Source organism: Geotrypetes seraphini, chromosome 16 (assembly GCF_902459505.1).
Source record: "Geotrypetes seraphini chromosome 16, aGeoSer1.1, whole genome shotgun sequence".
NCBI classification, from domain to species: Eukaryota; Metazoa; Chordata; class Amphibia; order Gymnophiona; family Dermophiidae; genus Geotrypetes; species Geotrypetes seraphini.
Genome location: NC_047099.1, coordinates 22432161 through 22452995, shown reverse-complemented (window position 1 = coordinate 22452995; position 20835 = coordinate 22432161). Strand labels below are relative to the sequence as shown.

Sequence of the window (20835 nt, the reverse complement as noted above, 5' to 3'; positions counted from 1 at the left end):
TCTCCACGGATATGCAAGCAGTATGCGTTCCAGGGAAAATGAATTTCATTGCGGATTCCCTCAATCAAAAGCTTGATCAAACCCAGAAGTACTACAATCCATTTTTCTCCAATGGGGCACTCCCATGGTGGATCTCTTTGCTTCCGCAAACAATGCTCAATGTGCCCAATATTGCTCCCTACAACCAGCTGCTCATGCAGTCGCTCGGAATGCTTTCTCGATTCCATGACCTTCCAATCTGTTCTATGCATTTCCGCCAATTCCACTCATCTCCAAAGTTCTTCAAAAGACCATCAGAGACATAGTTCAACTGATTCTCATAGCGCCTCGTTGGCCCAGACAGATCTGATATTCCATCCTTCTGGACCTTCTGGATGCACATTCAATAACATTAGGGGACCATCCGTCTTTTCTTTTCCAGCGGGATACTCACAAACTACATCCCAATCTTCACAGCCTCTATCTTACAGCTTGAAAATTGAACGATCAATCCTTGCTGATGTTCCAGTCTCATCAGTAGTAAAAACCATACTTCTTGCAGCCAGAAAGTCATCTACCAGGAAGTCTTTATCAATTGAAATGGAAATGTTTTTCCATCTGGGCAGGCTCACAAGATCAAGATCCATTTTGCTGCCCTATTGATCACACCTTAACTTACTTATTACCAAATTCAAATCTTAAGACCAACTTCACCTTTCAGCTACATCGGCTTACCACCATTTTTGGGATGGAAAACCACTTTCACAAAATCCTCTTGTTTCTCGATTTTTGCGAGGTCTTAATCTCTGACCTCCACTTTGTATTTCACCTTCAGCCTGGGATATCAACATTATTTTGGACCAGTTGATGAAGGATCAACTACACTACAGTAACATGGAAAACAGCCTTTTTAGTGGCCTTTACTTCGGCCAGAAGAGTTAGTGAATTACAAGCACTGCTCATCTATGACCCATATCTTCAATTTTTCCCGATGAAGTACTTCTTCGTACTCATCCAAAGTTTCTTCCAAAAGTAGTTACGGATCGATTACTTAAAGGAAGGACGATCCAAGATGGTGGACGTGTAACAGTGGCATCCCGGCTGTTTCGTTTTTGCTTCAAGTTTAATTGCTGTTTTTGCAATTTTCTGACTATGACCCATACTAAGAGGAAAAGGGCCGTGAGAGTATTTCAATCTGCGGTCCTTACCTCATCACAGACGCAGCAAACACTTCAGCGTTTTTTCGAGTCGCGGGACGCAGCTGACCCTTGGACTTGTCAGTGGTGGCAGACCTCCGTGGTGGCTTCGAGTGAGGGAGCACTCGAGCCCTTGGATCTTGAGACATCCTTGTCACCGCCAACGATCTCTGCACCCTCTGTCCAGCGGGCGGGCAGAGTAGTGGCTCATTCTCCGGAGGGGAGGAGGGAGTTATTCCGGAGAAGGCCGCAGGCAGAGCTACATTCTCGACTGGAGAACTCTGAGGAAGCTAAAGCCTCAGGAAGAACCCCCAGCTAACACCCTGGATATCCTTTTGGAGGCTATAAGGAGAATGGAGGAGAAGGTGGAGAAGACGGCTTCAGATGTTCAAGTACTGGTAACTAATATTACTTCTAATATTGATAAGGTGAAACAGAATGTTTCGAAAAGGTAGACTCTGAGACTATTCCTTTGAAAAATTCTATTTCTACTATAATCAGAGACCAGACCACTCTTTCACGCAAGATAGAAATGATTGAAAATTACAGTCGCCGATTAAATTTAAGAGTATTGAATTGTCAAATTTATTTTTCTTTGACACCGATTGATATGTTCAAAACATTTTTGGTTGAGAATTTGTCTTTTCCATCAGATCAATTACCACCTATAAATAAGGCTTATTTCTTACCTACACCAAAAAGAAATAGTGGTTCCGAAGAAGTACTTGTGTCTGAAAATTTACCACTTTCTGGGAACTTACAAGCAGAAATGGATTTACAAAATGTAACAGCAGTCTTGGAAGATTCATTTACGGATGTAAAGGACAGAGCTACATTAATTGTACATTTTATATTTGAGCAAGATCTTATTCAATCATGAGGTTATTCTTTAAAAAAATAGGTACGCCTTTCTGTGGTCAACGTATATGGCTACACCATGATGTTACAAAATCAACACAAGAAAGGCGTAAGCTGTTTTTAGCAATGCGAGAAAATACAAAGAAGTTGGGGGCTACTTTTACTTTAGCTTATCCTTGTAAATGTTTAATTAAGTATATGGGTTTAAAATATGTTTTTTTATGCATCTGATCATCTAAGATCCTTTTTGGACCTTAAGGGGTTAATCAGAGGTGGAGAATCTAGCTCTAAAAAATAAAATCTGAGGGGTAGACGTATTAAGCCTGTTTCTTATTTTATAATAGGTAATTTTACTTTATCTCCCTGTAACTGGATCGTTCTCCTAAACTGACGTCTATGAAGGAGTTATAACCATCAAGAATTGGTTATGTTTCTAAGAAATGTGAATATTTCTTGTTTGTTTTTTACATGATGGATTATGACTCTGTATTACTTTATCAAGTTGTACTACTTGTGAATAAAATGATAATGAATAAAAAATAAAATTAAAAAAACCCCAAAAATAGTTACGGACTTTCAAATCAATCAGTCCATTTTATTGCCATCATTCTTTCCTCCTCTACATGATTCTTCAATGGAGCAAACTTTACACATATTGGATTGCAAAAGAGTGGTACTTTACTACCTAGATAGGACTGTTTCTAAACAAACTATATCTTCCTGGATTGCTCATTGCATCTCTTTTTTGTTATAAGAAAGCTTCCATATCTCCTCTTGGTCACATTGGAGCACATCAAGTACGAATGACAGCTTCATCAGTTGCAAACTTGAGAGCAGTTCCCATACAAGATATCTGCAAAGCAGCAACTTGGTCTTCACTTTATACGTTCACTAAGCATTATTGTTTAGACCACAGTTCAGCAGAACCTTGTGATCCTGGGCAAGTCACTTAATCCTCCATAGCCCCAGGTACATTAGATAGATTGTGAGCCCACCGGAACAGATAGGGAAAATGCTTGAGTACCTGATTGTAAAACCGCTTAGATAACCTTGATAGGCGGTATATAAAAAACCTAATAAACATGAAACCTAATAAACATGAAACATGAGAAGACGATCAGTTTGGACAATCTGTTCTTCGCAATTTGTTTCCACTTTCAAAATAAATTTTAAAAAAAATTGATTTGCCTCTTCCCATTTTCTTATTCAAGCTAGTGACTCACCAACAAGTGGGGGCTGCATTATCCTGCTTGTCTTCGGAGAAAGCAAAGTTGCTTACCTGTTCTCCATAGACAGCAGGGGAATGCAGCCACACTTGCTTGCCATCCATCCCCTCTAACTAGATTACTTCCTGAGCTAGAGACATATTGATGGGCTGGGAAGGGGGGGGAGGGTGGAGCACCGGAGGCAAGGTAGCCACACATGCCCAGTAGTTAAAAAAAACCCTATCTAGGGGAGAGTTCCGCCAGGCAGGCTCAGTCCAGGGACTTCACCAACAAGTGTGGCTACATTCCCCTATCTATGGAGAACACCTGTTACAGGTAAACAACTTTACTTTCTCTTTCTCTACAGGGAGAACTGTTCCAGTAGTCTGTAACCTATGTGAACCTATGTGAAAGGGCCATAATGGATTTATTGCTTACAAATTGGGAGTGTGTACGGACTCATATTAAAGAAGGCAGAGAAGATTTGTGACTGAAATTCCCCCTGTGTTTGCTCCTGATGAAGAAAAAGTAAAACAGAGAAGTTTCAGTGAGCATGAGTCACTTGGGTTAAGCTAAGCTGCCGCTAACAGATAAGTAAAAAAAAAAGACAAACTCATGAAGATTTAATTACAGGACAATGTATTCATGTTCCTCATGAGAGGCTCCTGAGAAAATTAAAGAGTCATAGGATAGGAGGCAATGTTCGACTGTGGATTAAGAACTGGTTATCAGACAGAAAACAGAGGGTATGGTTGAATGGCCATATTTCTCAGTGGAGAATGGTAAATAGTGGTGTGCCGCAGGAATCTGTGCTGGGACCGGTGCTATTTAACTTATTTATAAATGATCTAGAAATTGGAATCTAGGCTCAAGTTACTCACATTGCTGCCCAGGGAAGCAGAGTCAAAGAGGTCTAGGTGGTACTCCGTGTCCTGATGCTGTCTGCGGACTGCTCTCTGCCAATAAAACAGAAACAAGTGAAGAGCGGATGGGTGAGCAAAGGTCAACCAAAGGCACCCCCTATTTGTCTTCCTCTACTCGTTTTATCTTTCTTACTCTTATTCAAAAGGTTCTCATTGACAGTCTGAGTTATTTTTGAGAGCTTAGACTGATTGTAAATATTTAATTGATGGAGTCCGGACTGGACTATTGAAAGAGGAACATAAGAACATAAGACTTGCCTCTGTCGGGTCAGACCGGAGGTCCATCGTGCCCGGCAGTCCGCTCACGCGGCGGCCCCTCAGGTCCAGGACCTGATAGTGCTCCTACCCTAAAACTCACATACACTTTTTGATTTTGTCCTGTAGAGTAACCTTCTATCTATACCCTGCAATCCCCTTCGCTTCCAGGAAGTCATCCAGTCCCTTTTTAAAACCCAGTATTGTACTCTGTCCTATTACCTCCTTTGGATGCGCGTTCCAGGTGTCCACCACCCTCTGAGTGAAGAAAAACTTCCTTGCATTCGTTTTGAATCCGTTCCCTCTCAGTTTTTCCGAGTGACCTCTTGTTTTTGCTGTCCCTGCTAGTCTGAAGAATCTGTCCCTCTCCACCCTCTCTATGCCTCTCATGATTTTATATGTCTGTATCATGTCTCCTCTCAGTCTCCGCTTTTCCAGGGTAAAGAGCCCCAGTTTGTCTAACCTTTCGGCATATGAAAGGTTCTCCATTCCTTTTATCATCCTAGTTGCTCTCCTCTGAACCCTCTCAAGTATCGCCATGTCTTTTTTAAGTTACGGTGACCAGTATTGGACACAGTATTCCAGATGTGGTCGCACCATTGCTCGATACAATGGCAGGATAACCTCCTTCGTTCTGGTAGTGATACCTTTTTTGATAATGCCCACATTCTGTTCGCTTTCTTTGAGGCCGCTGCACATTGCGCCGCTGGCTTCATTGTTGTATCCACCAAAACCCCCAGGTCTTTTTCCAGGGTGCCTTTCCCCATCACCCTCCCTCCCATCGTATAGCTGTACATGGGGTTCCCTTTCCCCATGTGCAAGACCTTACATTTCTCCACATTAAAGCTCATCTGCCATCTTTTTGCCCACTCACACAGTTTGTTCAGGTCGCTCTGCAGTTCTTTGCATTCCTCAACAGTTTTGACCCTGTTGGAGAGTTTTGTATCATCCGCGAACTTAATAACTTCGCACTTCGTGCCCGTTTCCAGATCGTTAATGAATATATTGAACAGCAGCGGTCCCAGCACTGACCCCTGCGGGGCACCACTCGTGACCCCTTTCCAGTCAGAGTAGTGTCCTTTTACTACTACCCTCTGCTTCCTATCCGCCAGCCAATTTTGGATCCAAGTGTGGACGTCCCCTTCCACCCCGTGGTTCCACAGTTTCTTCAGCAGGCGCTCATGGGGTACCTTGTCGAAGGCTTTTTGGAAATCCAGATAAACTATGTCAATGGGGTTACCTTGGTCCAAATGTTTGCTTATCCCCTCAAAGAAATGTAGTAGATTCGTTTGGCACGATCGTCCTTTGTAGAAACCGTGCTGGCTTGTTCTCATCAGTTTATTTTTTTCTATATGCTCATTGACACCTTCCCTGATCAGTGATTCAACCATCTTCCCGGGAACTGAGGTCAAGCTCACCGGTCTATAGTTCCCTGGGTCGCCTCTTGATCCTTTTTTGAAGATTGGTGTAACATTTGCTATCCTCCAATCTTCCGGGATTATCCCTGTTCTCAAGGATAGGTTGCAAATATGCCTGAGTAACTCCGCTATTTCGTCTCTGAGCTCTTTCAGTATTCTCGGGTGGATCCCATCTGGGCAAGGAGATTTGTCAATTTTTAATCTATCTATCTGCCTTAGAACGTCTTCGAGGCTTACCTCCATGCATGATAATATACCCTCCTGATCCCCCTTGAAGATTTTTTCTGGTTCCGGCACGCTGGATGTGTCTTCTTTTGTAAAGACCGACGCAAAGAACTTGTTTAGTCTATCAGCCACCTCTTTTTCTTCCTTCACCACTCCTTTCTTGTCTCCCTCATCCAGAGGTCCCACCTCCTCCCTCGCTGGCTGTTTCCCTTTTACATATCTGAAAAATGGTTTAAAATTTTGTGCTTCCTTGGCTAGTCTCTCCTCGTATTCTTTCTTGGCTTTTCTGACCACTCGGTGACATTCTTTCTGATGCTTCCTGTGCTCTTTCCAATTTCCTTCAGTTTTGTCCTTCTTCCACTTCCGAAATGATGTTTTCTTGTCTCCTATTACTGTCTTTACTTCATTGTTTATCCATGCTGGGTCTTTAGTCTGATTCTTTTTGCATCCTTTCCTAAATTTGGGCACATATAGGTTTTGTGCCTCGCTTACCGTGTCCTTGAATAGGGACCAGGCTTGCTCCACAGACAGAGCTTTCTTGGAGCTGCTTCTGAGCTTCTTCCTCACCATTTGTCTCATGGCATCATAGTTCCCTTTCCTGAAGTTAAACGCTGTTCCCTTTGATCTCTTCCCCTTTGGTAATCCTACTTCCACTTGGAACAGAATCATGTTGTGGTCACTGTTTCCTAGCGGTCCCATTACTTCCACTCCCTTTGCAGGTCCTTTAAGCCCGTTGAGGATCAGATCCAGGATCGCTGCCCCTCTTGTTGGAGTCTGGACAAGTTGTTCCATGAAACAGTCTTGGACGGTTTCCAGGAACTCCGTTTCCTTCGTACATTTTGAATTTCCAAGATGCCAGTCTATCCCGGGATAGTTGAAATCTCCCATAACTATAGTGTTAGCGTTCTTGCATTCCCTCCTCAGCTCAGCTACCATTTCTGTTTCCACTGCTTCAGATTGCCCAGGTGGACTGTAGATCAGTCCCATCTTTATCTCAGATCCGTTTTTTCCTGGTATTTTAACCCACAATGACTCTAGTTGTTCATTTGCTGCTGCTGTATCCACACTGGTTGAGTAGATGGTTTCCCTTATGTACAGTGCTATTCCTCCTCCTTTTTGATAAGTCCTATCTTTTCGGTAGAGTTTATACCCTGGCAGTACTATGTCCCATTTGTTTTCCTCGTTCCACCATGTTTCCGTGATCCCTATGATGTCTAGGTTCTCATTTTTGGCCATGACTTCCAATTCCCCCATTTTGTTTCTTAGACTCCTTGCATTAGTGTACATGCAGTTCAAGTCCTGGCATTTAGTCTTCCCAGCTGTTTCCTCATGTGCTTCAGTCTTCTTTCTATTCTCTTCCTGGCCAGCCAACTTCTGCATTTTATCTCCTTTGTCCTCCCTTTGTAGTATGTTTCTATTGTCTTGCCCATGTGGCATGTTTGTATTTTCTTCTTCCTGTGCCTTCCCATCTTCCCGTTCCTTTTTGACTTCCCCTTGTAGTATGTTTATCATGTCCTCCTCTCTCTTCTTTTGTCTCCCTTGTTTTTCCATAACCTGTTGCTGTCCACATGTGTCTGCCCAGCATTTTTCCCCCTCAGTACCTTCACTGGGTACTGTCTCCCGAACTGTCGATATCAGGTCGACTGTCGGCTTTCCCCTTCTGTTTAGTTTAAAGCTTGTTCTATCGCTCTTCTGATGTTATTTGCTAGTTGTCTAGTTCCTGCTGTGCTCAGGTGTAGACCATCCTTCTTGTAGAGCTTGTTCTTTCCCCAGAACGCTGTCCAGTTCCTCACGAAGAGAAATCCCTCTTCCTCACACCATCTCCTCATCCACGCATTTATTGATTGTAGTTCCGTCTGCCTCTTCGTTTCTGCCCTCGGTACTGGCAGGATCTCTGAGAAGGCTATCCTCTGGGTCCTCATCTTCAGTTTCCTTCCTAGGATCTTGAACTGCTCAGTCAGTGCATTCTTGCTGTAATCTCTCCTGGTGACATCGTTCGTCCCAACGTGGACTATCACTGCTGTCTCTTCCGTCTCTGCTCCCTCCAGGATTCTTTCAATTTTGTCGACGATGTCCGTCGTTCTTGCTCCTGGGAGACATGTCACTAGCCGATCCTCTCTCCCTCCTGCTAAGTGACTGTCTACTTGCCTTAGGATTGAGTCTCCCACCAGGATTGCAGATTTCCCCTTTTTCAGCCTCCGTTGCGGTCGCAGGTCTGTGTCCCTGGTGTTCCTCATTTCTTCTTGCTCTAGACACTGAGGGTGCCTCTCCTCTTCCATCAGTAAACTTCCTCCTTGGGTATCCTCTACCTTGGTGTCAGATGCTTCTTGTCTTCTGCTCTGTGTGTCCTCCTCGTCTCTCCATTTCTCGTGTTCCTGCTCTTCCACTCTCCTGTAGGCATCTTCAATGAACTTCTCGAGCTCCCTGACCTGCTCCTCGATGCGCCCCTCTCGCGTGAGATCTTCGGCTGTCTGGAAGGGGTCTTCTGAGATGTAGAGTCCCTCTAGTTCCTGGATCCTCAACTTCAGGTGACTGACTTCACTCCTCAAGCTCTTCAGTTCCTGACAACAGCCGCACACGTATGACTGCAACCCGGAGGGGAGGTAGTCGTACATGTGGCAGTCCGTGCAGTACACTGGGAAGCTCATCCTCTGTGTTCCTTCAGCCTGCATTCTTGTCTGCCCTTTAGGAGTCCCGATGCTAGTATGTTCACCCCTGCGCCTGGTTCTTCCTTACCTTCTTCGTCTTCTGCTCCCCTTTGCTTATGCGTGTGTGTATGTTTGCCTTTTGTTTGCCTTCTCCGCTTGCTCGTGTATTTGTGTTTTTCCTTGATTCCGCCTTATCTTGTTCTGCTGTGCTTGTTGCTGTCTTTGTGTATGTTCGCCGGTGTGCTACCTGTTTGGCCTGCCTCTACTTTATCTTCTGCCCGTGCTTCTTGTCCTCTGCCCCTGTTTCTATTCTTCGGTGCCTTCCTTGCCTGTCGTTTCCCTATATATGTGGTCCTCCCTGGGCCTACTCTGCCTTTTGTTCTGTGTTTGTCAACCCTACGCCTTTCTTGTTTGTATGCGGATGTGTCCTTACCTTGATTGTCTTATTTTGGGGTCCTTAGATGTGGTGACCTGGCCCTTCTTAAGGCCCTTCGCAAAAGCGCTCTCGCTAAGGCGAGCGCCTTTGCTGCGCGCCTTTGCTGCACGCCGCTGGCTCCCTTCCTCTTAAGGAGGAGCCCGGCCGATGACACTGCGCCGACACGGTGGGGTGGGCGGAGCCTCCTCTCGCCGCTACCTGCTCTGCTCTGCTGTTCTCCTTCTCCCCTCTTCGGACTACTCTCTCTCTCTTCGCCGCTGCCTGCACGCGGCTCAGTGATCTTCGCCGCTGCCTACACGCGGCTCAGTGGTCTTCAAGCGCCGCGGCTCCCTTCCTCTTAAGGAGGAGCCCAGCCGATTACGCTGCGCCGACGCGGTGGGGTGGGCGGAGCCTCCTCTCGCCGCTACCCGCTCTGCTCTGCTGTTCTCCTTCTCCCCTCTTCGGACTACTCTCTCTTCGCCGCTGCCTGCACGCGGCTCAGTGATCTTTGCCGCTGCCTACACGTGGCTCAGTGGTCTTCAAGCGCCGCGGCTCCCTTCCTCTTAAGGAGGAGCCCAGCCGATGACGCTGCGCCGATGCGGTGGGGTGGGCGGAGCCTCCTCTCGCCGCTACCCGCTCTGCTCTGCTGTTCTCCTTCTCCCCTCTTCGGACTACTCTCTCTCTCTTCGCCGCTGCCTGCACGCGGCTCAGTGATCTTCGCCGCTGCCTACACGCGGCTCAGTGGTCTTCAAGCGCCGCGGCTCCCTTCCTCTTAAGGAGGAGCCCGGCCGACGCTGCGCCGACGCGGTGGGTTGGGCGGAGCCTCCTCTCGCCGATACCCGCTCTGCTCTGCTGTTCTCCTTCTCCCCTCTTCGGACTACTCTCTCTCTCTTCGTCGCTGCCTGCACGCGGCTCAGTGATCTTCGCCGCTGCCTACACGCGGCTCAGTGGTCTTCAAGCGCCGCGGCTCCCTTCCTCTTAAGGAGGAGCCCGGCCGATGACGCTGCGCCGATGCGGTGGGGTGGGCGGAGCCTCCTCTCGCCGCTACCCGCTCTGCTCTGCTGTTCTCCTTCTCCCCTCTTCGGACTACTCTCTCTCTCTTAGCCGCTGCCTGCACGCGGCTCAGTAATCTTCGCCGCTGCCTACACGCGGAAATGCTACTAATAGGTGATTTTAATATAATGGATGTTGATTCGGACATCCCTGTAGAGAGATCTTGGATTCTCCGAAGATAAGCAAGGTAATGCAGCCCTACTTGTTGATGAAGTCCCTGTAGGGTGTTTTTGTTTTTTTTACTACTGGGCATGTGCGGCCACCTTGCTTCCAAAGCTCCACCCCGCTTAGCCCATCAGTTTTTTCTCAAACTGGGCTCCTAGCAGGTTGCAGCTCTCCCCTTCTCCTTGCCTCATATATAAAAAATAAAACCCCAACAAACACCCAAACCTCTCAGAAGTTCTTCTTCCTCATGTTTTTCAAAGGAAACAGCAGATTATAAATAAAAAAATCCAATGCTGAATTTTACCACAGCATACAGGTGAAGAAGACAATAGTAGAAAAATTTGAGTTTGAAAATGGCAACTGGAGCATTTGTTGTTGGTCCGCAGCAACTTCTCTCCTGAATCCTGTGAAGACTCTTTATGGACAGCAGCTCTAATCCAGTGACACTTCGTGCCAAATGGCGCTGCAAGCTCACCAAGGCCGCTCACGCCCTCAACTCCTCCTCTCCCTCCGGGCCCATGAATGGTTCCGCCGGGGGCAGGCGCATCTTCCTCCCTACAGCCGTCAGTGAAGAAAAAGGCAGCTTCAGAAGTGAATGCAAAAAAGAAGAAACCAGAGAAGTCTCTCACCAACGCTTCCCCTTCACAAGTTTCAGCAGCAGTTCACGGTTTAACAGAACAGCCTGCATCTACTTTGCTCCACAGTCTTCTCAGGACACAAACATGGATTCTCCAGGTATGTCTTCCAGACTTCATTCCTCTTCAGCTACCAGAAAGAGGGCACTTTCTCCTACCATTGGGGCTGAGAGCATTTCTCCCTATAAACAGGTAGCTCTGGCTCAGATGGTGCCAGCAGGTATTTCTCAACCCCGTATGGGGACTTTCTTAGTGTTTTTCTCACTGCTGCAAAATTTTATGAAGGACAGTTCTGCGCTTCTTCAGCAAAATACTACTTCCTCTGCTCCTTCAGTGACAGTTCACCAATCTCCTCCTCAGATTGACCAGTGCCCTTCATCAGACATATTTTGGCCAGATTCTGACCCACCAAATCTTCTCTGGTCTCCTCGTACATCACTCTGCCCTTCTCAACAATAGTCTTCACCTACTTATGACTGGGTTGATTCTCCAGATATTGCACCTATAGCCGCAGATCCTGCCTCTCCAGTTCAGCCTACACTGCAACCAGGCGGACCAGGACTACTCTTATCCTATGTTTCTCCAAAAGGTCTCTAACCTTCTTTGCCTTTCTCAAGCAGTCACACCAGCTGATACGAAGGATTTTCAAGCATTCCTCCAATCTTGTAAAATGCCTTCAAAAGGCATTATAGCGCTTCCAGTTCACAAATCCTTCAAGACCTACAATTGGCTAATTGGCAAAAAACCCATTCCATCTCTACATCTTCCAGACATCTTGATGTGAAATATAGGGTTGAAAAAGCACCTGTTCACGATCTAAAACAGCTACCGCATTACCTGATGGTCAAAGAGTCAGTCATTCATAAATCCAAATCTTCAAAAGCCCAGTTCAATTTACCTCCAGGGAAGGATCACCATTTCCTAGATTCGATTGGGCATAAAGTTTACCAAAGGTCCATGCTCAATTCAAAAATCTTAGCTCATCAATTGCCGATTTTACAGCAACTGGATAATGCTTCACCTGCAGAAATTCAGAATCTATACCTAGCACTGCAGGAATCTACTTATCTAATTAAGAATAATTATGATGCCTATGATACGAGATCCAGAACAGCAGTAGTGACGATTGCGGTTCGCTGTTCAGTCTGGTTTAAAGCTTCAGACCTCAGGTTGGATGTGCATGACAGATTAGCAGATGCTCCATGTTTGGGGGACAATCTGTTTGGTGAACAGGTTATGGCTAAGGTCTTTCAGCTTATGGAGGTTTCTACAGCCATGCGAGAGCTCTCAGCACATGCTCAAGATCATCTCCAACCTTATTGCAAGCCTCCCTCCTCTTTGGCATTCCAGAGATCATACCACCAACAATTTTTCCAACAACACTACCTTCGGAGGCATTTTACTCCCTATTCTCGCCTTCCTCCGTTGAGATCTCAATCTATTTCAATGCCACAGAAGGAACATTCACGGGACCATAAGCAACAACCAACTACTCAGCTCCCTCCGCTCAAAACTACTCCTAGTTTTTGACCTCTTACCAGTGCCCCCCACAGTGCTAACCCATTTTTTCTCAACATGGCAGAAAGTCATCATAAACTATTTGGTCCTGAAAATCATCTCTCGAGGCTGTTCACTCAGTTTCCTTCCTCATCATATCTATTCTCATCTTCATCCACTGTCCAACATCCTGCATCATCACATTCCCCAACTCACAGTGGAAATCGCTTCATTATTACAGAACAATGCAATAGAGGAAATTCCTCAACACAAACAGTTCCAAAGTTTCTATTCCAGGGTCTTTCTCATCCCCAAGAAGATGCAAGATCTTCAACTTATCCTCGACCTCCGTCCATTGAACAACCTTCTCACATCAGAAAAGTTTCAAATGATTTCTCTGCCAGCAATCCTTCCATTTCTCAGACACATCCCAATTCATCCTGCCCACTGGAAATTCCTCAGATTCATGTGTCTCAACAAGCACTACCAATACAAATTTCTGTCGTTCAGCCTATCATCAGCACCACGTGTGTTGACAAAGTGTTTGGCAATGGTAGCAGCCGACCTCAGGAAAAGACATCACATGGTATTTCCTTACCTAGACGACTCCATACTCATCCAAAGCTCACTCCAAGGGGCAGCTGTTGCTTACCATTCAAGCCATAGTGCATTTCCTCCAAGCGCTGGGCTTTCTAATCAATTTTGACAAATCACACCTACAGCCTGTGCGTTGCCTCACATATATAGACGCAGGGCTCGACACTATCACTGCACGGGCTTATCTACCAGAAGAACGTCATAAGGCAATTATTACTCAGGCACATTGGATGCAACATTCTTCCACTTTTCCAGCACGCAAAGTGTTGCACCTTTTAGGTCACATGGCTTCGTCTCTTCCTCTAGTGACCCATGCCAGATTACACGTGCGTCCTTCTGCAATGGCATCTCAAACTCAATTAGAATCAGCATTTTCAATCTCTGGCCACCTTAATTCCTCTTTCAAACAAAGTCAAAGTTTCTCTATCATGGTGGATTCACTCTCCTGCCCTCAAACGAGGATGCTCATTCCAGCTTCCACCTCATCTTCTCACCATTATCACAGATGCCTCCAACAAAGGATGGGGAGCGAATCTCAATCACCTTCAGACTCAAGGTATTTGGTCAGCAAAAGAACTCCATTTCCACATCAATCTGCTGGAAGTTCGTACAAATTATTATGCGTTCAACCAGTATGTTCGAAACACACAGCTTCTGATTTAGACAACCAAGTAGCGATATTCTATCTGAACAAACGGGAGGGGGGGGTCAGGATCCTTACCCCTTTGTAGACAGGCTTATCATCTATGGAACTTTGCTCTCCACGTATATGCAAGCAGAATACGTTCCAGGGATAATGAATTTCATTGCGGATTCCCTCAGTCAAAAGCTTGATCAAACCCAGAAGTAGTACAATCCATTTTTCTCCAATGGGGCACTCCCATGGTGGATCTCTTTGCTTCCGTAAACAATGCTCATTGTGCCCAATATTGCTCCCTACTACCAGCTCCTCATGCAGTTGCCCGGAACCCTTTCTCGAATCCATGACCTTCCAATCTGTTCTATGCATTTCCGCCAATTCCTCTCATCTCCAAAGTTCTTCAAAAGACCATAAGAGACAGAGCTCAACTGATTCTCATAGCGCCTCGTTGGCCCAGACAGATCTGGTATCCCATTCTTCTGGATCTTCTGGATGCACATCCAATAACATTAGGGGACCATCAGTCTTTTCTTTTCCATTGGGATACTCACATACTACATCCCAATCTTCACAGCTTCTATCTCACAGCTTGAAAATTGAACGGTCAATCCTCGCTGATGTTCCAGTCTCATCAGCAGTAAAAACCATACTTCTTGCAGCCAGAAAGTCATCTACCAGGAAGTCTTATCAGTTGAAATGGTTTTTCCATCTGGGCAGGCTCACAAGATCAAGACCCATTCTACTGCCCATCACACCTTAACTTACTTATTACCAAATTCAGGTCTTAAGACCAACTTTGTACGCCTTCACCTTTCAGCTACATCAGCCTATCACCATTTTTTGGATGAAAAACCACTTTCACAAAATCCTCTTTGTTTCTCGATTTTTGTGAGGTCTTAATCTCTGACCTCCACTTCGTACTTCACCTTCAGCCTGGGATATCAACATTGTTTTGGACCAATTGATGAAGGATCTCTTTGAACCCTTGGGATCTGCTACACTACAGTTCTGGACCTGTTGATGAAGGATCTCTTTGAACCCTTGAGATCTGCTACACTGCAGTTCTTAACATGTAAAACAGCCTTTTTAGTGGCCCTTACTTTGTCCATATGAATTAGTGAATTGCAAGCACTGGTCAACTATGACCCATATCTTCAATTTTTCCTGATAAAGTACTTTTTCGTACTCATCCAAAGTTTCTTCCAAAACTAGTTACGGACTTTCACATCAATGAGTCCATTTCATTGCCATTATTCTTTCCTCCTCTACATGATTCTTCAATGGAACAAACTCTACACACATTGGACTGCAAAAGAGCGGTACTTTACTACCTAGACAGGACTGTTTCCTTCAATATAGCTACTTAAGGAAATACGATTTCTAAACAAACTATATCTTCCTGGATTGCTCATTACATCTCTTTTTTTTATAAGACAGCTTCATCAGTTGTAAACTTGAGAGCAGTTCCCATACAAGATATCTGCAAAGCAGCAACTTGGTCTTCAGTTCATACGTTCACTAAACATTATTGTTTAGACCACAGTTCAGCAGAAGACGATCAGTTTGGACAATCTGTTCTTCGCAATTTGTTTCCCCTTTCAAAATAAAAAAAAAATAAAATTGATTTGCCTCTTCCCATTTTCTTATTCAAGCTAGTGACTCACCAACAAGTGGGGGCTGCGTTATCCTGCTTGTCTTCGGAGAAAGCAAAGTTGCTTACCTGCAACAGGTGTTCTCCATAGACAGCAGGGGAATGCAGCCACACTTGCTTGCCATCTATCCCCTCTAACCAGATTACTTCCTGAGCTAGAGACATACTGATAGGCTGGGGGGGGGGTGGAGCTCTGGAGGCAAGGTAGCCACACATGCCCAGTACTTTAAAAAAACCCTATCTAGGGGAGAGTTCCGCCAGGCAAGCTCAGTCCAGGGACTTCACCAACAAGTGTGGCTACATTCCCCTATCTATGGAGAACACCTGTTACAGGTAAACAACTTTGCTTTCTCTTTCTCTACAGGGAGAACTGTTCCAGTAGTCTGTAACCTATGTGAACCTATGTGAAAGGGCCATAATGGATTTATTGCTTACAAATTGGGAGTGTGTTTCTTATGTTATATTGGTGATCATCTGGCAGATGGTACGGACTCATATTAAAGAAGGCAGAGAAGATTTGTGACTGAAATTCCCCCTGTGTTTGCTCCTGATGAAGAAAAAGTAAAACAGAGAAGTTTCAGTGAGCATGAGTCACTTGGGTTAAGCTAAGCTGCCGCTAACAGATAAGAAAAAAAAAAAGACAAACTCATGAAGATTTAATTACAGGACAATGTTTTCATGTTCCTCATGAGAGGCTTCTGAGAAAATTAAAGAGTCAAAGGATAGGAGGCAATATTCAACTGTGGATTAAGAACTGGTTATCAGACAGAAAACAGAGGGTATGGTTGAATGGCTATATTTCTCAGTAGAGAATGGTAAATAGTGGTGTGCCGCAGGAATCTGTGCTGGGACCGGTGCTATTTAACTTATTTATAAATGATCTAGAAATTGGAACTATGAACGAGGTGATTAAATTTGCAGATAACACTAAACTGTTCAAAATTCTTAAAACGCATGCGGACTGTGAAAAACTACAGGAAGACCTTTGGAAATTGGAAGACTGGCCGTCCAAATGGCAGATGAAATTTAATGTGGACAAATGCAAACTGATGCACATTGGGAAGAATAACCCAAATTATAATTACCAGATGCTAAGGTCCACCTTGGTGGCCAGCACTCAAGAAAAAGATCTGGGTGTCATCATAGACAATACGCTGAAGCCTTCCACTCAATGTGTGGTGGCGGTGGCCAAGAAGGCAAACAGGATGCTAGGACTTAGAAAAGGGATGGTTAACAAGACTAAGAATGTTGTAATGCCTCTGTATTGCTCAATAGTGCGACCTCACCTTGAGTACTGCATTCAGTTCTGGTCTTCTTATCTCAAAAAAGATTTAGCAGCACTAGAAAAAGTTCAAAGATGAGCAACCAGGATGATAAAGAGGATGTAACTCCTTTCGTATGAGGAATGACTAGAGAGGTTAGGACTCTTCAGCTCGGAAAAGAGATGACTGAGGGGAGATATGATCAAAGTCTACAAAATCCTGAGTGGTGTAGAATGGGTACAAGTGGATCGATTCTTTTCTGCATCAAGATTTACAAAAAGACTAGGGGACACTCGATGAAGTTACAGAGTAATACTTTTAAAACCAATAGGAGGAAATATTTTTTTCACTTAGAGAATAGTTAAGCTCTGGAACGCGTTGCCAGAGGATGTGATAAGAGCAGTTAATGTAGCTGGTTTTAAAAAAGGTTTGGACAAGCTCTTGGAGGAAAAGTCCATAGTCTGCTGTTGAAACAGACATGGGACAGTAGCATGGAATGCTGCTACTATTTGGGTTTTTGACTTGGATTGGCCTCCACAAATACGAGATACTGGGCTAGATTTATCATTGGTCTGACTCAGTAAGGCTATTCTTATGTTCTTATGAACAAAATGTGCATGTTTTGTAGAGGAAGATGTAGTAGAGTCTGTGAGTTTTTGTTGTATTGTTATTATTTATTGGTTATGTTGTTTTGTAAACTGCCTAAATTTTAGGCGGTATATAAATGTTTTCAATAAACAAACAAAATAAGTTCAAAAGTAAAGATTATAGGGGAGGTTTTTATGACTGATATGATAATGCACTGGCATAGTTGTGTAACAGTTAACTTGAAGGTACGTTAATATACGTTCACCTGGCTGGTTTACAAAGCAAAAAAAAATTAAAATTAATTTTTTGTAGGGGGGGTAGAAGGGGAATTAAATAGACAAATTATAAAAACAAACATGAGTTTGAGGGTCAAGGGGGGGAGTTAATAATTACATCATTAAAAACAAATAATTAAAGGGAAGAGGGGGGGGATAAAACACCAGGAATGGGGATCGCTTCTTAAAAGCGGTTCGTGTAATATACTGCTATGCTGTTGGAAAGGAAATATTTAGATGCTGTGGTATGCGTCTTGGAATAAGAACGTTTTTAGTTTAGTCTTGACTTTGTCGAGGGAGTTTCCAAAGCAGAATTGAGGTGGCATGGCGTTCCATAAAATTGGAGCTACAACGGAAAAAGTTTGAAGTCTTTTTCTTCTCTTTTAGTGGTGATATTGTTGGACCTGTATTTTTATAGTATCAATAATATGCAGTTGAACACAAAATAAAAAGTGAAATCTTCAACTTCTAGTTCTCAGCAGGACTGGTGTTAAGATATGCAGGGGGGGGGGACAGGTCAAAAGCGCGCAAGACAATCGCGCACGGACAAAATCGTGCAGACAACTCAGCGCAAAGACAATCCAGCGTAAGACATTTGAGCGCAAGACAATTGAGTGCAGCGACAACTCAGCGCAAGACAATTTAGCACAAGATAACTCAGCGCAATGACAATTCAGCGCGCCACTAGAGGCCGCTTGCTCATCGAAGGACACGCGCACGTACAGCACGTGAACACGTCATCACGTCAACGCGTGTTCAGTATGATTCCCTTGACTCTTTGCGTCTTCCGCTCATTTGTCTTGCGCTCAGTTGTCTCGCGCTCGGTTGTCTGCGCGATTTTGTCCGTGCGCAATTGTCTATGAACCATGCAGGGGTCCCAAGGCAGAAGCTAGAGAGATGACCCCCAAAGCTCCCTTTAGGCTACGCTTCCTTCTACTTGAGGTAGACTTGGAAGCCCTCCTGAGGTAGGTCAATTGCCCTGGTTGCCAACCATTAACACCAGCTCTCACATTTTCATTGTGACCATTTCACACATACCGTCTTCTCTACTGCCTGCAAATGCTATCATTTCTGCAGTATGATTGCTGCAACAATTCCAATTCATCTCTTTACTCTCTCATTTTAATTTTTTTTTTTTTAAAGGGGGGGGAGTTGGCATCCATTTTCTTCTGCTCCTTTTGGGTTTCCATTTCAAGTTCAAGTTTATTATGGCTTGATATACTGCTTAAAAATTCCTAAGTAGTTTACATAAAAACATCGTTTAAATAATAGTCTAAAAAAAAGGGAGAGCAAACATGAATAATGAAGACAACAGAGGGGGAAGACATATGATACGAAAGGAGAACAAGGGTTACATCATTTCATAAAATAATAAAATTTAAAAAAAGAATGGGGATGGGAAGGCAAAAAAGTGGTGGTAAATTTGACAACTAGGGACACAGAAATACCTACCGTATTTTCACGCATATAATGCGCGCGTTATACACGATTTTACAAACCGTGCATAACCATGCGCGTTATACGTGTGAGCGCATTTTACAATTTTTTTTTTACATTCTGATCCGGCATTCCCCCTGCGAATCGGCATCCTCCCCCCCCGCTCGCGTCACCCCCCCTCCCCCGCGATCCTACATCCCCCCCAGCACCGCAAATACAACTCTTACCCAATTGGGCACCAGCATCAGCACCAATGCACAGCATGTGCCAGTGCCCGAAGATCCTCCTTCGTTGGTTTGGGCTGGGCTGGGCTGGGCCGGGCAAGAGAGATCCTCCTTCTTCCTCTGCCGGGCTGGACTAGGCTTTGAGCATTTGCGCATGCTCAAAGCCTTCTGGTCTCGCTCTCTCCAGTTCACAGGGGGAATGCCGGATCAGATTATCTCGGATCAGAGGGGGAGGAGGGGTGACGCGAGCGGGGAGGAGGATGCCGGTTCGGAGTAGGCGGGAGGAGGTTTTAGCATGCGCAGTATACGCGTGTGCGCGCTATATTAACATTTTATTACATAAATTTGTGTTCCCCGCGCGGTATACCCGGGTGCGCGGTATATGAGTGAAAATACGGTAAATATGCAAACTGCTTTGGCTGTACCATAGAAAAGCGGTATTTCAAAATCCATTACCATTTCCTTCACTTCCCAACTCATTTAATAAAATAATTGTATTTGCATTTAGCTCATGTTTTTTCAGTAATAGCTCAAGGCAAGTTATAATCAGGTATTATGTATTGTACACCGCTTGGATCCTTTTTTAGGCTGTTATGCAGTGTAGAAAGTTTTTAATAAACATAAACAAACATACTTCATTCCAGCGAGAGTCCTCAGCCAAGGGATCATGCAATGAATTACCCTTAATCTTGCCACTTGCATGACTGGAACTCGTGCTCCACCTTCCTGATTCTGCTGTATCCCCAGCTGACCTTAGGGGTAAAATAGCTGACCAGCGACTCCAAAACACAGGTTTTCCACAGGGCTACCTCTGAACCACTAAAGCCATTATTATTCCTGCAACGACCACGAGATTTTCCGTCTACAGTATGGCCTCAATTTCTATGACATTTTCTTCCTGGAACCTCATCAAAGCACCTATATGCAGAGGTGCTCCGCAGTCATCTTTTCCAAAGTCACCACTGCACTGATCCAGTCCCTGCTGTCTTCTCTGTCTGCAATACCACTGCTGTGATGGCCTCTTATGTGAAACCATACTCATTTCAAAGTCACTTTAGAGAAGATAATGCAAACCAAAGCTCAATCTATAATGCTCTGTGACTATAAATAAGCTGAACTCTATCCTGTCCACATGGACTGAGAGATCCGGGATTGCATATAATTTTTTTTTTTTTTTTTTAACTTACTGAGTCCTCAGATTTTTCACTTGATTCATTTTCTTGGGACACCAGTTCCTCCTCTTCCTCCTCTTCTTCGTCTTCCTCCTCCATCAACCTCAGCCTACAGGTATTGCAAGAAAGTTAGCAAATGAAGCAATGCAAGCGCCTTTGAATCAAGATTGAGCAGCTGGCATTTGAAAAAAAAAAAATGCCGACTGCCACAGGCCATTTATAACAGGCTATATCTGGATACCAAATCGGAATATTACATTAGTATCTTCTATTCCGCCAATAACTTTCAGTTCTAGGCGGATTACAAAAGAATTGGTCTGGGCATACCCAGTGAGATTACAAGATAGGTAATTAGAAGCATTAGGGTCTGGGGATATATTGAGAAAGTTAGTTTGACTTGACAAATTTCCTGAATAATTTGGTTTTTAATTCTCTCCTGAAGGTTTTGTAGTTGGATGTTGTGATCAGCAGGTTGGAGATGTGATGGTCTAGTTTGGTTTAGAGTGACTGGTAGCAT

The 20835-nt window shown here is 44.5% G+C and overlaps 1 protein-coding gene across 7 annotated transcripts in view; it reads right to left on the bottom strand.

Moving 5' to 3' along the window:
• Nucleotides 1-20835, bottom strand: part of STAG3 (stromal antigen 3) — a 147617-nt gene that overhangs the window by 5046 nt on the left and 121736 nt on the right. For 6 of the 7 annotated variants that reach the window (XR_004537260.1, XM_033924435.1, XM_033924434.1 and 3 more), the window contains 2 exons: nt 20334-20427; nt 4120-4194 (listed from right to left, as the gene is read on the bottom strand). Coding sequence is in view for 6 of the 7 variants with exons in the window: in XM_033924435.1 (XP_033780326.1) it covers nt 4120-4194; nt 20334-20427 (169 nt within the window). In the remaining variant the exon portion in view is untranslated. The remainder of the gene's footprint in view (nt 1-4119; nt 4195-20333; nt 20428-20835) is intronic. The other variant, XM_033924437.1, reaches the window with a different exon arrangement.